This window comes from Nelumbo nucifera, chromosome 8, assembly GCF_055504915.1.
Source record: "Nelumbo nucifera cultivar China Antique chromosome 8, China Antique-T2T, whole genome shotgun sequence".
In the NCBI taxonomy this organism is placed as follows: Eukaryota; Viridiplantae; Streptophyta; class Magnoliopsida; order Proteales; family Nelumbonaceae; genus Nelumbo; species Nelumbo nucifera.
The window spans coordinates 44,289,746-44,309,876 of NC_142656.1; the positions used below are offsets into that span (position 1 = coordinate 44,289,746).

Sequence of the window (20,131 nt, forward strand, 5' to 3'; positions counted from 1 at the left end):
GCTTCCAGCCAAATTGTAACTGTATATAACACCTACGTCACCGGCAAACCAACTGTTGCCAGAACGATCCCTTTCCACCACACCTGGATTCTCACCCACTCAAAGCTAAGTCTAAGTCACCCATTCGGCTGAAGCCACCACAATGATCTCTAATAACCTCTATTACTCCTGGGCACCACAACTGCAAAAGGAGACCAAAGATTCAGATCCAAATGCTATATTCCCTTTCCATCTTGCCGTGGGTACGTTGTATAACAGCGCACTTCCCCTCCACCAATCCTATAAAAATGGTTTTCCACCCAGAAACCTCCCTTCTTTTCAGTAAGTGTCATCTTCGCAAGAAAATATGAAAAGGAATACACCTTCAAGACTTCAATCAACTTCTTTATCTTCAATCCCCTCAATGGATTCCACTCTGCCTCCAACCATCTTTCCACCGACTCCAAAGGAGGAATTTCTTTGGTGAATCTGCCAACTAGACATTCTCCCAGAAACTTCATCCTGTTTTCCACCTCCTTTGTAGTGGTTTCTATCCAGAATGTCCCTTTGCCTTTCTTGAAAGCAACTCCCATCTTCCAACCAGCTTCTTCAAACTATAATTTCCTTGAATGAGATATCCTCCCTCACCCCCCCCCCTGAAGCAAGGACATTCCCAGGGGTTCTTTTTCAACTCGAACCCTCTCTTTCTGTGAGACATCCAATGCCAAGCTATTTCAACCAAAAGAGCTATAAAATGAGCTTTGTTACTTTGTTCTTTTTTTTTAATCTTATGCAATAACACCTTTCAACTTTTCTAAATGTGACCAAAATAATGGCTATATTCTTTAATTTATTTTCCTTTCTATGCAATTAACCAACTGCATAATTTCCTTTCTATATTTTTGTTCCCTTAAAATTAACAAGAGGCCAATCCCCTATGTTTGTTTTCTTCTATTCTTTTATTTACTCTGCATGACCCCTCTGCATTAACAGAATAAAGATCCATGATTCCATCCCCTGGCTTTTCATGGGCTATAGAATATCTTAACTCTACTTTTAGCATTTGATACTTTTATGTTCCACACCAACTAGAGAAATAAGCCAATTTCATATGAGAATAAGGAAACAAGATAAAATCATGCAAATGTTTTACATAAAAAATATCAACTGGACTAGGTGCTCCTACTATCACCCAGCCTCAACATGGAAACTTGATTAAGAGTTGGGGTTCTATAATAAGTTTATGATTCCAAATTTCCAGAAAAATATTTACACGCCTTGGAAGGGACGGCATCCATTGCACAGTGAAATTTAAACATACACAGCAGAAACCACAAATCTAATTTCATTGTATGTAGAAAATAAATATGGAGTTTCCTCTGGCATGTAATATACAGTAACCTCAGAGCCAAATGTGGACCACTGTAGTTATTTTGCAATGCTAGATCTTCTGCGGAATGAATTTGAGAAGAACTAGATAAATTTGACACAGTAACCCTTAAGCTACCAGTGTCAGCCTTTGTGCCACAAGAACCTTCTTCCAGCTGTTGATTTACATTACTGAAATCATGACTAGAAGTATAACCATTGAGTTTAGCTTCAGATATTGGAATAAAGGCCTCAGGCTGACAGAAAAGAGCAGCAGCAATAATATTTGCCAAATCCTTGGTTTTAACAATGCGCAAGATGCAACAAAGTAAGTACAGAGAAGTGGTAGCACCAATCAGTTTTTCCTGTAGTTAAATATTACAAAAGGTTAGAAGAAACAAGATGTTCAGACAAAAAAAAATGTATGAGGAACATCAAAAACATGGAATCCACAAATTGCTGAAACATGGAAATGCTTACACTTTTAACAAGGTCCATACTCAGGGAGGAAAAAAGCAATGGAAAAACCAAAAGCTGCAAAATATTCTCTGTTATTAATCTCCCAATATCGGGAATGCCGGCAGAAATGACATCACTGAAATAGTACAGATAATCTTCAATTTCATCCACACCAGCAAGAATGCAGGAGGTTGATTCTGGGCTAGGGTTCCTGTCTCAGTAGCCAAATGACACTTGTTAGGATTACTGTGACAAAAGTTTACACACTGGTAGTTTAAGGGTTACTGTGACAAATTTATACACTGGTATGTCTAAAAAATTTGGAATGTATAAAAAAAGGTGGTTATTCCAATCTCTTACCATAGTGCAAAAGTTTACACAATAGCATGAAATGTATAATATACATTCATTAACATTCTGACTCTTACCTTGAAGCTTCAGAAATCAATTCATCCAATCTGAAGCAGTGGTTCTGGAAGTTTGTAACCAAACTTGAAAAATAATCAGCCAATGCAGCACTGGTAACATATCTATTTACAGACTCATCGCCAACTGCAAATGGAAGAATAAGCAGTGAAGAAAAATCTTTAGGTGCCATTGCAACACAACTACACTTTAGAAGAAAGAGTTTGAAAATGTTTAGGAAAATATAGAAAGTTACCATGATAGACATTAAGGGTCAAAGCACGTACAGCAGTGCGGACCATGCTCTCTTCATGAAAAGCAAAACGTATTGCCTCAGTATATAATGGAAAAGATGTTACCTCATCCTGCAAATAAGAAAAATATAACCTTTTTCATATCAAATATAAATTAAAAAACATGTGAGAACCCACTACTCTATCAAACAAATGTAGACACACTAGCCATGTTAAAGCCTCAACTTTTCAAATAATAAGCAGTCAAAATACCATCCATTGCTACCAGCCATGCAAAAGCATCCACTCTCGGAGAGATAGGGTTACCCCAGATACCTTCAAGAAAAGAGAATTCTATCTGATCTCTTAAGTAAGACTGCAAAAAAAGATTTCACAGTAAATCTTCCATTTTTACATTACTTAAACCATAGCTCAACCTTTGTCAAACTTGAAATCTTCATTTTCTCCAATCTATACAAAGAGCATTCATCCACCTCCCAATCCAATAATGGCCTTCTAAACTTTGAGCACCACACCAATTGCTACCCCCTCATCTCATGGCATTGATTAATCCAAATATCAGTCACTGATACTGAGCCTTCCATACAGCTCCAAATGGTCACGGAAATAATTAATGATATCTTCCCTCAGATTAGTCCCAGAAGGACTCATAGTAGTGGTAGATGATTAAGACTCTTGAGAGGCTAAATTTGTTGCATTAAACTTCCTCTGACCTTGCTGTCGTGGCTTCTTATTTTGATCCGGCTTTTTACTCATTTCCTGAGCCCACTTTGGCTTCCCATCAAGCTCCCAACATTTCTCCCGAGTATGTCTAGACTTCTGATAGTGTGTACACCATAGTTTATCTTTATCATCAACTTTCTTCTGGAATTCACTCTTCTTGAAGGAATTTCCACTACCCGTAGCAACACACCCTTTAGCTACTAAAGCAATATGCTCTCCCTCAGGATTATTCATCACATTCCGTCTACTCTCTTCTGACTGTACTAGAGCATATACTTTTTGTACTGATGGGAGATCTTTACACCCCAATATTTGAACCCTGATAGATTCATATGCGGAATTCAGCCCTAAGAGAAAGGCAAACACTCGTTGTTGGGAAACCATGGTTTCAAATGTCGCGAAATGTCGCCAATGTCGCCCGACATATGTCGGTGTCGAGGCTTAGTGACATGAAAATGAGTTGTAACAAAAATGTCAACCAAGTCGGTCCAAAAAAAGACATCTTTCCTAATATGTCGACTAACGTACAAGAAAAAGAATATGGTTTCACATCTAACAGAAAAAGAGAAAAAAAAAGAGAGAAAAAAAGCATCTGCATGATACAAAACATAATTTCATACACAGAGAATCACACACATGCTTAACAAAATAAAGAACAAGGGGACAACATGTTACAGACATAGAGAATCATCGTACAGATTTTAAGCTTATAAGAAGAAGAAGAAGAAGAGTTTCATACTTCAAGGAAGAAGGGGTTTTTTGTTCCATTACCTGGAGGCTGGAACGAGGAGTTGAGGCTTGGTTTTGGTCTTCTGGAGGTTGCATCAGCAACCAGTTGGAGTTGGAGTCTTGGAGACTTGGAGGCTGAAGTTGGAGTTGGAGTCTTGAGCAACCGAGCAAGTGAGCAATAGCCACTTTTCATCTCAGGTTTTTCAGCCATTCTCAAACTCAAGTAAGAGCATACCCTCTTCCATATTTTTTAGGAGTAAAAAAAAGAAAAAAAAAACTTGAGGCTGAACTTCCGCTGGAAGCTTGTAACTTGAAGCTGATCCTCAAGTTCTGGGTTTTGCAAATGTGATTTGTGAAGGACCGAAGATTGAAGACTTTGAAGATGAAGCAGAGCTCCCTGAGAGCGTTCTCAACTTTACGGTTTCCCTCTTTCGAATGAATTACATTCTAACTGTTAAGAACTTAAGATACTTAGATAGTTAGATTATGTGTTGACATGTTGTTAAATTGTTAAGTATAAAAGTTTAAATATGATGTGTGATGGTCTATGAAATGTCCATAGACCATCACAACAGACACATTAATCTGGGTAGATGCTCTACAATAGATGAAGATCTACCGTAATATCGTAGACCTTCAACAAAATAACTACTTAGTATTTTTAATATAATATAGTATATTATTTAATATAATACAGTATATTATATAGTATATTAGTATATTATTTAGTATTGTTAATTTACTAATATAATATATTAGCATATTATATTAATATAATACAGTATATTAACATAAATTATTCCATTAATATATATTGTATTATATTATATTATATTTAATATTTAACATAAATTATTCCATTAATAATTTATATTTAATATTTCAAAAAAATAATTAACAAAAAAAGAGTAAATTAATTACTTTATAATATAAAACATAAAATATTTTTCAAGTAATAAAATATTAACTACTTAGTATTTTTAAAATATTTATTAAAAATCAGAAAATTTAAATTTTATAATAAATCATAATTTATTCTAAATTTAATATAAAAAATCAGAATAAATTTATTAAAGTTTACACTAAATCATAATTTATTATAAATTTAGTATTAAAAAACAGAACAAATTCATTAAGTTTTATAAGAAATCAGAATTTATTAGAGTCTTAATACTAAAAAAAGGAGAATCAGATTATTAAATTTATAATAAAACATAATGTATTATAACTTTAATATTTAAAAAAATCAGAATAAATGTATTTTTATTTACTAGTGTGAAATAAATATATTAATATTTATAATAAATAAGAATTAACAATAAGAAAAAATCAGATAAGTTTGTAAAAACATCAAAATGCATAACAAATCAGTATATAAGTTAAAACTTATTAAAATAAAATAGTACATTATTTAAATACATAAACAATATATTATTTATATTATATAATATATATTTAAGAACATTAATACCCATTATGTTAATATAAATTACTCATATTGACACATATTTAAACTTAATATTTAAAATAAAATGTTCAGAAAAATTAAGGAAATAAAAACAAAAAGAATATTAACACATATTTAAACTTAATATTTAAAATAATATTAACATAATTTATATTATGATAATATAAATTACTCATATTGACACATAGTTTCTTAGCTTTATATAATGGTTGGGAATAAGATAATAGTCTAGAAATGTGTATTAATGCTTCTTTTATCATTTTACAAAATATCATTGCATATTTCTACATATTTCATAATATTTCCACAATGTCACTAATTTTTACAATATTTCCCCTTGACATTTCCGACATTTCCGACATATGTTCTATATTTTGGTAAGCAACATTTCCATCGACATCGACATTTTAAACCTTGTGGGAAACCAGAGACTTGTATGCTTTGGCATCTGCAATTCTGCATCACATTTCCAGTCTATATTCTGATAGTGATCTAGTTCCTCCCAAATAGAAGTTGGGGCTAAATAGTAGACGGAGAGACTCCCCTCCCCCTATTTACAAGTTGAGGAGGCAGCCTCCAACTGATATATTTAGCATAATGTCGTTGTTCTGAATATCTAGACTTTGCCTGCTCCCATATCTCATGAGCTGTTTTTGCCCACATGAAGGTCTTTCTCACTTGTGGCAGCATAGACAATAACAGCCATGACATCACCATGCTGTTTTCCTGGTCCCACCTATCATGTTCCACACCACTAGACTGGGCTTCTCTGATTCTACCATTGAGATACCCCACTTTTCCCCTTGCAGTTATGTAGAGCTTGATTCCCCTTGACCATTCTAGGTAATTGAGGCTATCAAAGGGAATCACAGCCATGGGGAAACTCATGTCAAAATCTCCACTCATCCCACTCTGACTAGGGGTTACAGCAGACATACCAGAATCTTCAGAAGACATAGAATCTGAAATTGGTTCAGTCACAATCCAGCTAGAGAACAAGTTTTTAGTTCAGTTCAGACTCACAGTACAGTCAAACAGGTTGAAGTCTTAGTTCAGCCACAATCAAACAGGTTGAAGTCTTAGTTCAGCCACAATTCTGGACACAAGAAACTTGTTCTCACACAAAGAAATCAAAACTGATCACACACCATTACTGTTCTCAGATTTCGGCCCTACTGAACCAGTTCAGATGTGTAAAACATAATCAAAGAAAACAGGTCTGACCATTCCCTCTAGCAATAAATCACCAACTTCCACATAGTAACTTAGGTTCAATATGAACAGAAGAAGGAAACAAACTACTGTCACATCAGTTACAGATCTGCAGACCTGAACAAAAAACACCTTTCAGGGCACAAGGAGGATCACTTGATCCACATACATTGAGAGAAGACACTCTCACACCAGCCGCAGGTCATTAGATCCACATAACCCACTCATCTGGGTACCAAAGGATCAGTTCAATCCACAAAACTGAGGAAGAAAGAAGAAAAAACAAACTCACAGCATTCAGTTTCCCTTCCCCATGATGATTTCTGGGCTCACGACCAAGAGAAATGAACCATTTTGCAGTGAGCTCCCTCACACGTCCACCAGAGATCTTTGTTCTTTGGTTCGATCACCAATAGACAAAAAGGGAAAGATTGGATCTGCCGCCCTGCTCCTAAGATTGAATCTGCCGCTCTGATACCATATTTTCTTGGTGCAGAGGTAGTGTGATTCCAGAATAGTGAGAAGAGAAGAAAGAGAAAAGTGAACAGAGAAAAGAGAAAAAAAGGATTTGAGAGAGGAACAATCAACTGGCAGTGCCAGTCTATTTAATATTTATACTAGGGCGACCATACAGAGATAAAAGAAAGGAGAAATTACAAATGTGCCCTTGCGGCACTAAACTTAAAAATAAACTAAGTTATTCAACACTCCACAAAGACTCCTCCCTCATTAACCCAAACCACCAAACCAATTAACCCAACAACAAACTGTTAAAAGGTCTAACCCTTCTAATTCCAATCCCCCCCGTCTCTTTGGCCTACACATCTTGTCTCAACTTACAAGATGAAATTTCTTAACCTTACTTAACCCCTCCTATAACAAGTCACTTTATATCTTCTCCACCTCCTTTGCCATCTTAGTTGGAACCTTCAAAAGAGAGAGATAATATGCAGGTAAACTTGACAGCATACTCTTGATAAGAGTAAACTTACCCCTGAAAGAAACATACTTCACTTTTCCATCCAGCCAACCTTTTATCCATTCTTTCAGTAATAGGATACCAACAGTATAGATTGGTTCCACATGGTTGAGGGCGGTCAAAGGAGAAGGAAAACAGGCCTCAAAAACAGCCAACCTTTTATCCATTCTAACTGTTCCCCACAGGGAAAGTAAATCAGCAGGATCCTATTTGTGAGAAATAGAGGATCCCACAGGGAAAGCAAAGGTTCTGTCAGAGCATAATGTTGTGTCTAACAAGCCTTGTGTACAGGTGGATAATTTTTTGGGTGAAGCGAGGTCGGCAGCGGAGAAGGTTGAGTCAGCCCGACCTGGCTCTTTTACTAAAAAAGTTGATGATTCAACTGCTTCCTGTAAGGCACGTGACACTTTAATAGTAAAACCGATGTATCTTCGTCCCGCCTCGACTGGTAAGAACTCCCATTCTAAGGTGCTAGTGGCGACCAAAGCTGTTTATCGACCTGTCAGTGTTCCCCAGAAGAGCGCAGGCACTCGTCTAGCTGGTAAGTTGGCTTGGAGACCAGTTACAGAAGAGAACTCCACTACTCCTAAATGACTAAATCCAAAATTTAATAGAGGAGTTAGAGAGGATCTGATGCAGATAGCAACTGGAAAGACATGCAGTTTGAAGGTGACAAAGAAGTGAATCAACCTTCTAGTATTTGGTAGCCTTGACTTGACTAAGGCTCACAAAAGGTTGGGTGATGACGATTTGGGTACGGAGGTCTTGGTTGACAAGCATTCTTTCAGAACCTATTCACTGAAGGGGTGCAGGTTTGATAAGGTTTTTGCAGGCTGTGAAGCACTATTACCTACAATTGAAGGAGAGAATTTAGACAACCTTACTTAGAGCCAATGGATAGGTCATGAATTTGGGGATCTTGGCTGTAACCTGATGCAAAGCAAAGAAGCACAAGGACTTTGTCAACAAGAAGCAGAACAGAGTTTGCTTTCGAGGGAATCTGACCCACCTGTGCTTGCAAATGGTTTGGTTTGCGAAAGTCTTGAACAGGGAGTTCTCTACCTCTCTGTGTGTCCTGCTTGTACTTGTTTCCCTGCTTCTTCTGGGGTGAATGCTAAGAAAGCAATTCAGGTTACAATGTTGCCCAGAAGAAATTAGCTCTTCCCACCCCTTGTTTGGCCAATGAATCTGCCAAGAAATTGGCGCACCTCTTTATCCATTGAAACTTGACTTCCAGATCTTGGGTGAGATGTCTTAACTTTCTCTTTTTCATTCAAAAACTTCCGCAGACTAGAAGTATCCTTCATCAACCAATTTATAGCCAACTTAGAGTCACCTTCCACTATCAATTTTCTAATTTTTAACTCTTGGGCTCTTTTTAACCCTTCCAAGACAGCCAATAGCTCTAAGAGAGTCCCCCCATCCAATAGAACCAGAATACAATGCAATAATTCGACCTTCATCATCTCTGAAGGCAACCCCTATACCCGACAGACCTGGATTTCCTTCACTACTACCATCAAAGTTTAGTTTAGTGAAACCTAAAACTAGAGGGGACTAAATTGGGTGGGATACATTCTTTCTTGTTGCTGACAAGCCACTTCTTTCCACTTCTGATGATGTCTCCTGAATAATTTTCAAAACTTTGCAAAGTTTTAACCCAATGGATCACCCTTGTAGAAATCAGTTCAATGATTACACCCTTATTTCTTTCTTTCCCATGAAAGGTCCGTTGATTCCATTCCTCCCAAACTGTCCAACATACAGCTGCTCTTACACACCTCCATAGAATTTTCCCTCTCTTCTCCAGCCCCCTAATAGTAGTAGAATGAAATAGGCTTTGAACATTTGGGGGAGGGGTCCACCTGCCACCAAAAAGAGAAAAACCAACACCAGATTTCTGAAACAAATGGGCAAGAAACCAATAAGTGATAGCAAGTCTCACTATTCTTTTTACAAAAGATGCACCAGTGTGCGGATAAACACCAATTAGACCTTTTTCTTTGAAGTAAGTCGCAAGTGTTACACTTTTCAAGGAAAACTTCCCAACAAAAAAACACTAATTCTAGAAGGAATTGGTCTATCCCAGACTTCCAAAACTGGAAAAGGGATTCCAAAGACAAGAGGGGAATGAGCCAGTTCCTTGAAGAAAGAGGAGCAAGAGAAGATACCCAAAGGAGAAGGAGCCCAAATCCTACTATCCCTCCTAAGGGGGTCAATAACCACCCCTTCAAGGATATTTAGCGGGTCAGCAATGAGGTTCAGTTCCAGTTCTCTAAGGGCCCTTCAAAAACCCAAATTCCAATCAATGGTTGAATTAGAGGTGGTCAAAACAGTGGAGACCAGCTGATTTTTAAACCGTGATAAAGAATACAAGGAAGGGAAAAGTTCTTTCAGCGGAGTGCTTCCCACCCAAACATGATCCCAAAATTTCACACAGCTACCGGAGCACATATCATACCTGATTAGAGGAAGAAAAGAAGGAAGTATGGCATGAATTGATTTCCAAGGAGAAGCTCTCGTAGCCCTAGTTGAAACTCCAGAGTCCCAGCCATCCGCCGCTTGCCCATGAATACTTAAGACAACATGAGCCCATAATTTATCCCTTTCCAAAGTTGATCTCCAAAGCCATTTCCCCAACAAAGCATCATTCTTTTTTCGCAAATTGCCTAAAGCAAGCCCACCATCACTTTTGGTTTTGGTAACTATATCCCACCTAATCTTATGATCTTTTTTCTCCTCTCCTAGTTCCCATAAAAAGTCTCTCATCAACTTTTCCAAAATTCCACATATTCTTTTGGGCATTTTAAACACCAAAAAAAAGTATACAGGCAGATTTGTCAATGTGGACTTAATCAGAGTTATTCTACCCATGGATAGGTAATTTTTCTTCCAAGATGCTAACCTCTTAGTGAATCTCTCAATCACCAGGTTCCAGAAACTCTTTACTTGGGTTATCCCCTAGTGGCAGCCCCAAATATGTCAATGGCCAATGAGCGATCTCACAACCCAAAATTTGGGCTCTATCCTCCACCTCACTTTCACCCAAATTAATGCCAATCACACAACTCTTGTCTAGATTCACTTTAAGATTAGTCACATGTTCAAAGACATTGATCACTTGCTTCAGATTACTCACCCAACTTACCTCATCCCCACCATAGAAAAGAATTGTGTCATCAGCAAACTGTAGATGTGTTATTGGAACCCTATTCCTCCCTACCCTCCAACCTTTCACCATGTTTCTAGAGTTTGCCCTCTCAATGAGTTTTCCTAGGACTTCAGCAATTAAAGTAAAAAGAAAAGGAGAAAGGGGGTCTCCTTGCCTGATACCCCTGGTAGCCTGGAAAAGATCTACCACCCTCCCATTCACTAAGATGGAATAGTGGCAAGTCCTAATACATCCTTTCACCCACTTGCACCACTTCTGCCCAAATCCAAAATACTTTAAGGCTTTCAATAGAAATGACCAATCTACCAAGTCAAAAGCCTTTTCGAGATCCAATTTGCACACGAGCCCTTTCTTCCCGCTTCTTTTGAAATCTTCCACACTTTCATTTGCAATTAGGATTTGATCCACGATTTGTCTGTTCTTCACAAAGGCACCCTAATTTAGGGAAATTATTAAGGGTAGAACCTCTCTAATCCTCCGAGAAAGAACCTTAGCAATGATTTTATAGAGGTTGTATACCAAACTAATGGGTCTGAACTCTTTGGGATGACAAACATCTCCCTTTTTTGGAATCAGAGCCAAGAAGGTAGAGTTTAGACCTAGATTAATCACCCCTCTTTCAAAGAATTCAGAAAAGACCTTTTGAATATCCGCCTTCAGTATCTCCCAGCAGTCTTGATAAAAAGCCATCGTAAATCCATCAGGACCAGATGCTTAAGATCTATTCATTGAAAAGAATCGCCATAGATGCCAGAGAATCACCTTTAACAAAAGAATCGCCACTAGTAGTAGATTTCTTATTCCCATGTGCTACAGCAGCAATGTCAATTCCATAGGTAGATCCTTCCAGTTTTATAGGAATAGTATCGACTCTACCGGAGGCCATTTCAGCAAGAAAACAGCAGTCCAGGCACAAGGATATTAGAGACAACCTAATTCAGCAATCAAGAATTCAAAATGACAGTCCAAAAACGGCAAGTTTTTAAGACAGCCGAGTCTAAGGCCTTTCAAATATGAATCTGAAGTCTGAATCAAATAAATGGGAGGCAAGAAAACCCTAGGACGACACCAGATCTAGGGTTATAGGTTGATTGAGTCAGCCGATTGAGAGAAATCTGTGATTTACCAACACATCAGGCATCTTCTTCAAGAACAAGGAGGTATCTTATGCTGATTGAGGCAGTCCTTAAAAACTCCAAACCAGAAACTGAGTGTAGGGTTAAGGAGAGCTTGAGAGAACCCTTCAATCTGGAGAGAAAAACTTAAATCACAAGCTGATGTAGAAGGTCTGAAGTCCAAAAAAGAGTTGCAGTCCAAAAATGGAAACTGTACAGTATTGCCGCCCCAAAAAGAAGATCAGAACTCCTTCGAAAACTTCACAAAATCAGATGTTGTTTGTAGGTGGAATAGATCAGGTCTAGGCGACACCAGATCTGAAGTCCAAAGTCGTTGCAGTCCAAAAAAAGAAGCTATACAGTGTTGCCACCCCAAGAAGAAGATCAGAACTCCTTTGAAAACTTCACCAAATCAGATGTTGTTTGTAGGGAGAATAGATCTGGTCTAGGCGACACCAAATCTGAAGTTTTGCCTCAAACCAATGTCTCCAGTAGAAGATCAAGACTGTAATCAGTATTGAATCCTAATAGGTTTTAGGTTTACAAAATAGAAGAAAAGTGAGAGAAAGAAGAGAGAATAGAAGAGAGACAGGAGAACACAAGTGGTTGAAAGGAGGAACAGATTCTAACAGATCTGCCGCCGCCACTTTCTTATTATTTATAGGTTATGTTTAGTACACAATGGAAAGGAAACATCTACCCTTAGTACTTACATAATAAATAAAGTAAATAAAAGCTGAAATAAATAACAACTGAATTAACAAACTGACTCAAACTGACACTACTATAACTGAAACAAATAACTACACATGCTGTCCTACAAACACAGTGGGGACCACTGTAGTGGGGCCCACATCAGTGTTCTCTACACTCCCCCTCAAGTTGGGAATGATAGATATTCCCAACTTGGATAGGTCTGTCTCTAACTTCTTCCTTGGTACAGCCTTGGTGAGGATATCCGCGAGCTGCATATTAGATGTGATGTACGGAAGACACACTTCTTGTGATGTGACCCTTTCTCGCACAAAATGTCAATCAACTTCGATATGTTTAGTTCTGTCATGCTGCACTAGATTGTGGGCTATATTAATAGCTGCCTGATTATCACAATACAACATTAAGGCTTTTCATAGTCAATACCCAACTCTTCAAGTAGTGACCTCAGCCATAAGATTTCAGCTACTCCATTAGCCATTGACCTGTATTCCGCTTCAGCACTGGAGCGGGAAACAACACTCTGTGTCTTACTCCTCCAAGAGACAAGGTTACCTCCCACAAGGGCACAATATCCAGAGGTAGACCTTTTGTCATCAACACTCCCAGCCCAATCAGCATCTGTATAGACTTCCACCCTCATGTGATTATTGTTCTTGAGCAGTATACCTCTACCCGGGCATCTCTTCAAGTATGCTAATATTCTCTCTGCCGCAAGAAGATGAGAAGTTCTAGGGGAGTGCATGTACTGGCTAACAACACTAACTACATAGCTGATATCCGGCCGAGTGAGGCAGAGATATAGGAGCTTTCCAACCAACCATTGGAACATAACTTTGTCTTCAAGAGGCTCCCCGCCCTCTGCACTAATCTTGTGATTTTGTTCGATGGGTGTATCAGCCGGCTTAACCCCCAACTTTCCTGTTTCCGCCAACAGATCTAGAACATATTTTCTCTGAGAGATAAAAATCCCCTGCTTGGATCTAGCAACCTCAATACCCAAAAAGTACCGTAGTGCACCAAGATCTTTCACCTCAAACTCTTGATGAAGGAGTTGTTTGAGGGACTCAATCTCAAGATTGTCATTTCCTGTCACCATCATCAACATATACTGCAAGTAGTGTCAGAGAGGACTCCACCCTCTTGATGAATAGTGTATGATCTGACTGGGCCTGTACATAACCAAACTTTCCAAGGGCTAATCTGAACCTATCAAACCAGGCTCTAGGTGACTGTTTCAAACCATACAATGCCTTGTTTAGTCGGCAAACCTTCTTACCTGTCTTTGTATCATAGAATCCAGGAGGCAACTGCATGTAAACCTCTTCCTGTAAGTCTCCATTCAGAAAGGCATTTTTAACATCCATCTGAAACAGGGGCCAAGAATGATTTGCTGCAAGGGATAACAGAACTCGGATGGTGGTCATCTTGGCTACTGGGGCAAAGGTCTCCAAGTAGTCTATACCATAAGTCTGAGTGAACCCCTTTGCAACCAGCCAGGCTTTGTACCTTTCAATAGAGTCATCAGCATTATGCTTCACAGTGAACACCCATCTGCATCCCACCGGTTTCTTTCCTTTTGGTGGGTCAACCAATGCCCAAGTATTATTCTTCAACAGGGCATCCATTTCGACTTGCATTGCATCTTTCCATTCTGGAACTGATAAGGCTTCTTGCACTGTTCTTGGAATAGGGACATCGGCAATGGAAGTGAGATAGGACCAGTAAGATGGAGACAGACGATCATAGCATAAGAACTGTGAGATGCTGTGAGCTGTAGAAGTGGTGCAATGTCGTTTCCCTTTGCGAATGGCAATAGGGAGATCAAGGTCATCCACAAGAGAGGAAGTGGCAACAGTGAGAGGTATCTCAGTAGGCTTTGGATCTGGAGCCGCAGAAGGAACTAGAGCTGGCCGGGACTGCCGATGACTAGGATCAACCTGCCTGTATCGCCTGTGATAGACTCTCAACTCTAGCTCCCTCTGATCACCCTCACCACTACAGCCTTCATCATCCAGTGGAATAGGTAAAGGAACAGCCCCACTTCCACTCTCACTGCTCTCCCCCTGAGGAAAGAAACTCAAAACAGCCCCACTTCCACTCTCACTGCTCTCCCCCTGAGGAGAAACCCTAGGATAATAGGGTGTCTCCTCAAAGAAGGTGACATCCATGGAGACAAACCGTTTCCCCGAAACCGGATCATAGCAGCAATAACCCTTTTGAGTTTGTACATAACCAAGGAAAATGCATTTGGAGGCCTTAGGTTCAAACTTGGAATGATGAGGCCCGAGAAGCTGAACGAAACAGGTACAACCAAAGGTTTTAAGGGGAACAATGAACAACTCCTCGTCTGGGTATAGAAGGGAAAAGGGGGTTCTCATATCAAGAACCCAGGAAGGAACTCGAATAATGAGATAAACTGCCGTGAGGATAGCATCACCCCAGAAGCGAATAGATACATTGGAGGTAAACATGATGCTTCTAGCTACCTCCAATATATGCCTATTCTTTCTTTCGGCAACGCCATTCTGCTGTGGTGTATAAGGGCAAGTGCTCTGGTGAATAACTCCATGGCTAAGAAGGTAGGAGGTCAATGGCTGAGCAAAGTATTCCTTTGCATTATCAGATCTAAGAACTTTGATTTTGGTCCCAAACTGAGTGAGAACCATCTGATGGAAGTTTTGGGTCAGAGCAGAAACCTCATCCCGAGAACGCATAAGATAGACCCAAGAAAAGCGGGTATGGTCATCAACAAACAGTAGAAAATATCTGTACCCACCCATCGAAGAGATATGATATGGCCCCCAAACATCAGTATGCACAATATCAAAAAAGGAATTACTCATTTTATTACTTAAAGAATAAGAGGTTCTACAATGTTTGGCAAACTCACAACTCTCACACCTCAACTTTGATAACTCAACAGACTCAAATAAAGCAGGAAACAGAATTTTCAAAGACTTAAAAGACAAATGACCTAATCGGTTATGCCAAAGCATAACCGAACTCACAGACTGAGAAACAAAAGACTTCTTATCCACTGACTCCTCCCGACAAGAACTCTCTCCAAGCAGATAGATCCCGTTCGTCTCACGGCCAGTCCCAATCACCTTCCTCGTCTCCAAATCCTGAAAAACACATCGGTCAGGGAAAAAGGTTACTGAACAGTTCATGTATTTGGTAATACTACTAACTGAAAGCAGGTTAGTATCAAGCTTAGGAACATGCAAGACAGAAGATAAAGAGATAGTATCCGATAGCTTGATGTCTCCCTTGCCCGAAATGGGAACAAGAGAGCCATCAGTAATGGACACTCTATCTCGGCCAGAGGATAAGTGATAAGAAGTGAACAAAGATGGCAAACTAGTCATATGGTCAGATGGACCTGAATCTATTACCCAGCAGTGGTCAGTATTACCTGGAGCTGAAGCATGGTAAGCTGAGGCTCGAGTACCTGAATGTGCAAATGCAGATGTGGCAGGAGCTGATGGTAACTGAGATGGCTGAGCTGAACTCCCAACTTCCTTTTCCAACTGTATGAGAGCAGCCCGAATAGCAGCTAAAGTCTCTAGGGATGTGCCTGATGAGGATGTTGAATCAGTGTTCACGGCCACATGAGCATTACCCTTCTTATTTCTTAGTTTTGCTGGGACCAAGTGAGGATGTAGCTTCCAACAAGTATCTTTTGTGTGTTTGGGTTTCTTGCAATGTTCACATACCAGATCCCGTTTATCTTCCTTCTTCCGGTCCCTTTCTGAGTCACCCCCTGGCTTAGGTTTAATAGCTGTCAAGGCTGGGAAAGAAGGCTAAGGCTGCATCATGACTTTCCTCCTGGTCTCTTCACTATGCACCAGGGAGTATGCATGAGAAAGGGTCACACTATCTCTTGTCAATATCTGTTGTCGCACAATGTCATAATCTGAATTCAAACCAACCAGAAACTCAAATACCCTATTCATCTCGACTTGCTTTCTGTGAGTCTGTGCATCTTTAGGACTCTCCCACTCAAGGGTCTCTAGATGGTCAATCTCATGCCACAAGGATTTCAAGGTAGAGAAGTAGACAGAAACTGGCTTCTCTCCTTGTTTAAGGTTGTTCACCTCACACTTCAGTTCATAGGCTCTGGCAACATTAAGGGGTTGGGAATAGGTTTCTTTCACAACATCCCATATCTCTTTGGCTGTCTTTGCCCACAAGAAATTGCAGTTGATATGTGGTTGCATAGAGTTACACAGCCATGCCATAACCAAATAGTTTTCTTGGACCCACTTGGTGTATGTTGGGTCATCTTTGGAAGGTTCTTTCACATCTCCCAAGAGGTAACCCAGTTTTCCCCTTCCTCCAATAGCCATCATGGCTGATTGAGCCCACTCCAAGTAATTTGACCCATCAAATCTCATAGTTGTAATCTGAAACCCGGTTTCAGATACACCACCAAAACTGTTGTTTCCAAAACTACTTTCTCCCTGACCCTTAAACTCCATCTTTGATCAAGAATCAATGGCTACAAACTGTTAGAGCCACTATACCAGAAAACAGAGTAAAATAAGCAGGTCTGAAATCTGATCTAAAACCAACACAAAACTGATCTGAAATCTGATCTGATCTAAAATCTGATCTGATCCAAAATCTGATTTGAAAGCAACCCAAATCTGATCTAAAATCAATCACCTAACACAGTATATGCAAGAAATCAACTCAAATCTGATCTGAAATCAATTGATATGCACAGTACCAGGCAGCCTGTCAATCTGAGATGATATTTTTCTGAAATCACTACTGTGGGGCCCACTGCTGCGAGAGCAAAATTAGGGTTTCAACTGTAGGTCTGAAATAAGTGTGCAGCTGCACTCTCCAAGCAGTCCGCACAAGTGGGACTTGTCGTAGGGCAATATGAAACCCTAAAACTAATCACCTCTAAGAGGGGGGTGGGTTCGGCCCAACAGTCAAACCCTAGAAACAAACTTAAACACAGTTCGGCAAGTCAAACCCTAGAAACAAACTTGAACACAGTTCGACCCCTCCTTCTAGACAGGTCCAACCTATCTCGACTGATTGCAGTCTCTGAAACTCAATAATAAAAAACTTACTTATGTACTTCGGTTTACTGTCTTCTAGGGTTACCTGAACCCTAACCTTCGCTGCTTCTTCCTAATTACCAACTCTCTGCAAGCCGCGGCAAGTCTTCAACTGCTACGAACCTCTCCTGGTAATCTCCAAGATTCAGCCACCGAATACTTCTTCAAAGCTTCCAGCCCTAGCTAGTCCTCATGTGGTCGGCTGGACAAGACACACATGAGAAGCCCTAGATAGGCTCTGATACCAAGTAGAAGATCAAGACTGTAATCAGTCTTGAATCCTAATAGGTTTTAGGTTTACAAAATAGAAGAAAAGTGAGAGAAAGAAGAGAGAATAGAAGAGAGACAGGAGAACACAAGTGGTTGAAAGGAGGAACAGATTCTAACAGATCTGCCGCCGCCACTTTCTTATTATTTATAGGTTATGTTTAGTACACAATGGAAATGACACATCTGCCCTTAGTACTTACATAATAAATAAAGTAAATAAAAGCTGAAATAAATAACAACTGAATTAACAAACTGACTCAAACTGACACTACTATAACTGAAACAAATAACTACACATGCTGTCCTACGAACACAGTGGGGACCACTGCAGTGGGACCCACATCAGTGTTCTCTACATCTCCCAAGAGAGATCTAATGAAATCTGTCATGCTGGTTGCGCAAAGAAGAAAGAACAAAAAAGGGTTGATCGAAACAGCCCTAATACAACAGATTTACTGCTTCCAGTGAGGTTTAAGAGAGCAAGAAAATAGATCAGAGAGCAGCCTGCTCTGATACCATGTCAACACTCTTGGCCGAATGGAGAAAAGAAAACGAATAATCTTAGAGGTGTCAAGAATAAATGACCCCCACCTCAAAGAGTCTCTTATATATTAAAAGATATGTACAATTACAAGAATGCCCATATAGGGATGAAAGAGAAAAGAAGAATAAGATGTAAAAGTAATATACAACAGGGACTATACTAGTAAGGCACATCAAGTTACAGAGTCTCCACACTATCAGCTTGGGAAACAGCCTATATAAAATTTTTGCTTGGGTGCTTTTGAGGAGGATTAGAAATGTGCTTCCTTACATCATCTCCCAGAACCAAGGTGCTTTTGTAAGTAATAGGAAAATAACTTATCAGATTTTAATTGCCAAAACCAAGATTAGTCCCCTTTGGTCTCCACTAGCTTCTAGTTTTGTCAAACTGAGCTTTGATGGAAGTAGTGAAGGTAACCCAGGGCCTTATAGCATTGGTGGGACTTTCAAAGATGAGGACAAGAAAGTCGTTACTTTATTTTCTGGTCCTATTGGTGTAGATGAATCACTCCGAGCTGAGATCTTGGCAGTGATGGAAGGAAGGAAAAAAGAAGGTTAAGAAGCTGAACTGTCATAAGCTCATTGTTGAAAGGGACTCAAAACTATTTATAGGATGGCTGCAAAAGAGATTATTTATGGAAGTCTGCTGATGAAAAAAAAAAAAAAAAAAACAAGAATGTTCAACCAGCTGGCACAAGGTTTGGACATTCAGCTGAAGTGGGTAAAGAGAAGTGCCAACTCCTTTGCAGATACTCTTGCTAAGTAAGGAGTGGGAAAGGAACAAATGTTCTAGGCTATGTTGTAATCTTGAATTTGTTTTTTTCCCAGGGAGAATTAAGAGAGTTTACCTCGCTCCCCCCCCCCCAAGTTTACTTTGTACTCCCTTATTTTCTTAATGAAAGTTTTCGTTATTGATAAAAAAAAAGCCTATGATTTTATTTTCTTCTTGAGATACTACAGAGAAATGGTCTGGGTGAGTGTTAGAGGATGTGGACTAAGGGATGTCTAAGCTCAGTGCACCCCTCAATCTTGATTAATGGTGTGACTAGAAATTTCTTTCCAGCAAAAAGAGGTTTGAAACAAGGAGATCCCTTATCTCCCTTCTTTTTATTATAAGTTGTCTGGTATTTCCCCATTCTACTGTAGGGGTATTTCTGGTATTTCCCCATTCTTTTAATTATAAGTTGTCGCCCTAAGTATAAATACCAACTTAGCTGCTGCCAGCTACAACTTTTGGAATAGAACACTTCTCTTCTTCTTTTCTTCTTCTCTTCTCTTCTCCTATCTTCTCTCTTTTCTTACTTTATTTTTCTCTCTTCCTTGCTGGACTACATAGTATCAGAGCACTGATCTGGGCTTAAACTTCTCAGATCGAGTTCTTCATCTGGGCTTACCTTTTTTCGACTGGGAGAAGAGACAAAACTCCATCGGACCGAACTAGACTCTTGTTCTACCCTTTTCTTTTTTTTTTTTCTCTTGGTCGTTGTACCAAGAAGAGATTCTGTGGTGTGGTGGTAACAGCAGAATGCAATGAGCAGCATTCTCTAAGGTTTACACCCATCTTTTATGGACTATGGATCGTGAAAGCATTGCTGTACTCCAGATATGTACTGTTACATTCATATCTAAGTGTGTGATAGCTGTGAATGTCACAGTTTGGAGT

The 20,131-nt window shown here is 39.4% G+C and overlaps 1 protein-coding gene across 15 annotated transcripts in view; it reads right to left on the bottom strand.

Annotated features, from left to right (window-relative positions):
* LOC104611385 (CLEC16A-like protein) overlaps window positions 1-20,131 on the bottom strand; it is a 138,195-nt gene that overhangs the window by 100,433 nt on the left and 17,631 nt on the right. For 11 of the 15 annotated variants that reach the window (XM_088893145.1, XM_088893140.1, XM_088893142.1 and 8 more), the window contains 5 exons: window positions 15,589-15,705; window positions 2,468-2,576; window positions 2,235-2,358; window positions 1,828-2,017; window positions 1,381-1,712 (listed from right to left, as the gene is read on the bottom strand). In XM_088893145.1, the coding sequence (XP_088749271.1) occupies window positions 1,381-1,712; window positions 1,828-2,017; window positions 2,235-2,358; window positions 2,468-2,576; window positions 15,589-15,705 (872 nt within the window). Of the gene's footprint in view, window positions 1-1,380; window positions 1,713-1,827; window positions 2,018-2,234; window positions 2,359-2,467; window positions 2,577-15,588; window positions 15,706-15,995; window positions 16,026-20,131 lie in introns of those variants that run through there. The other 4 variants (XM_010278403.3, XM_088893138.1, XM_010278401.3 and 1 more) reach the window with 2 other exon arrangements.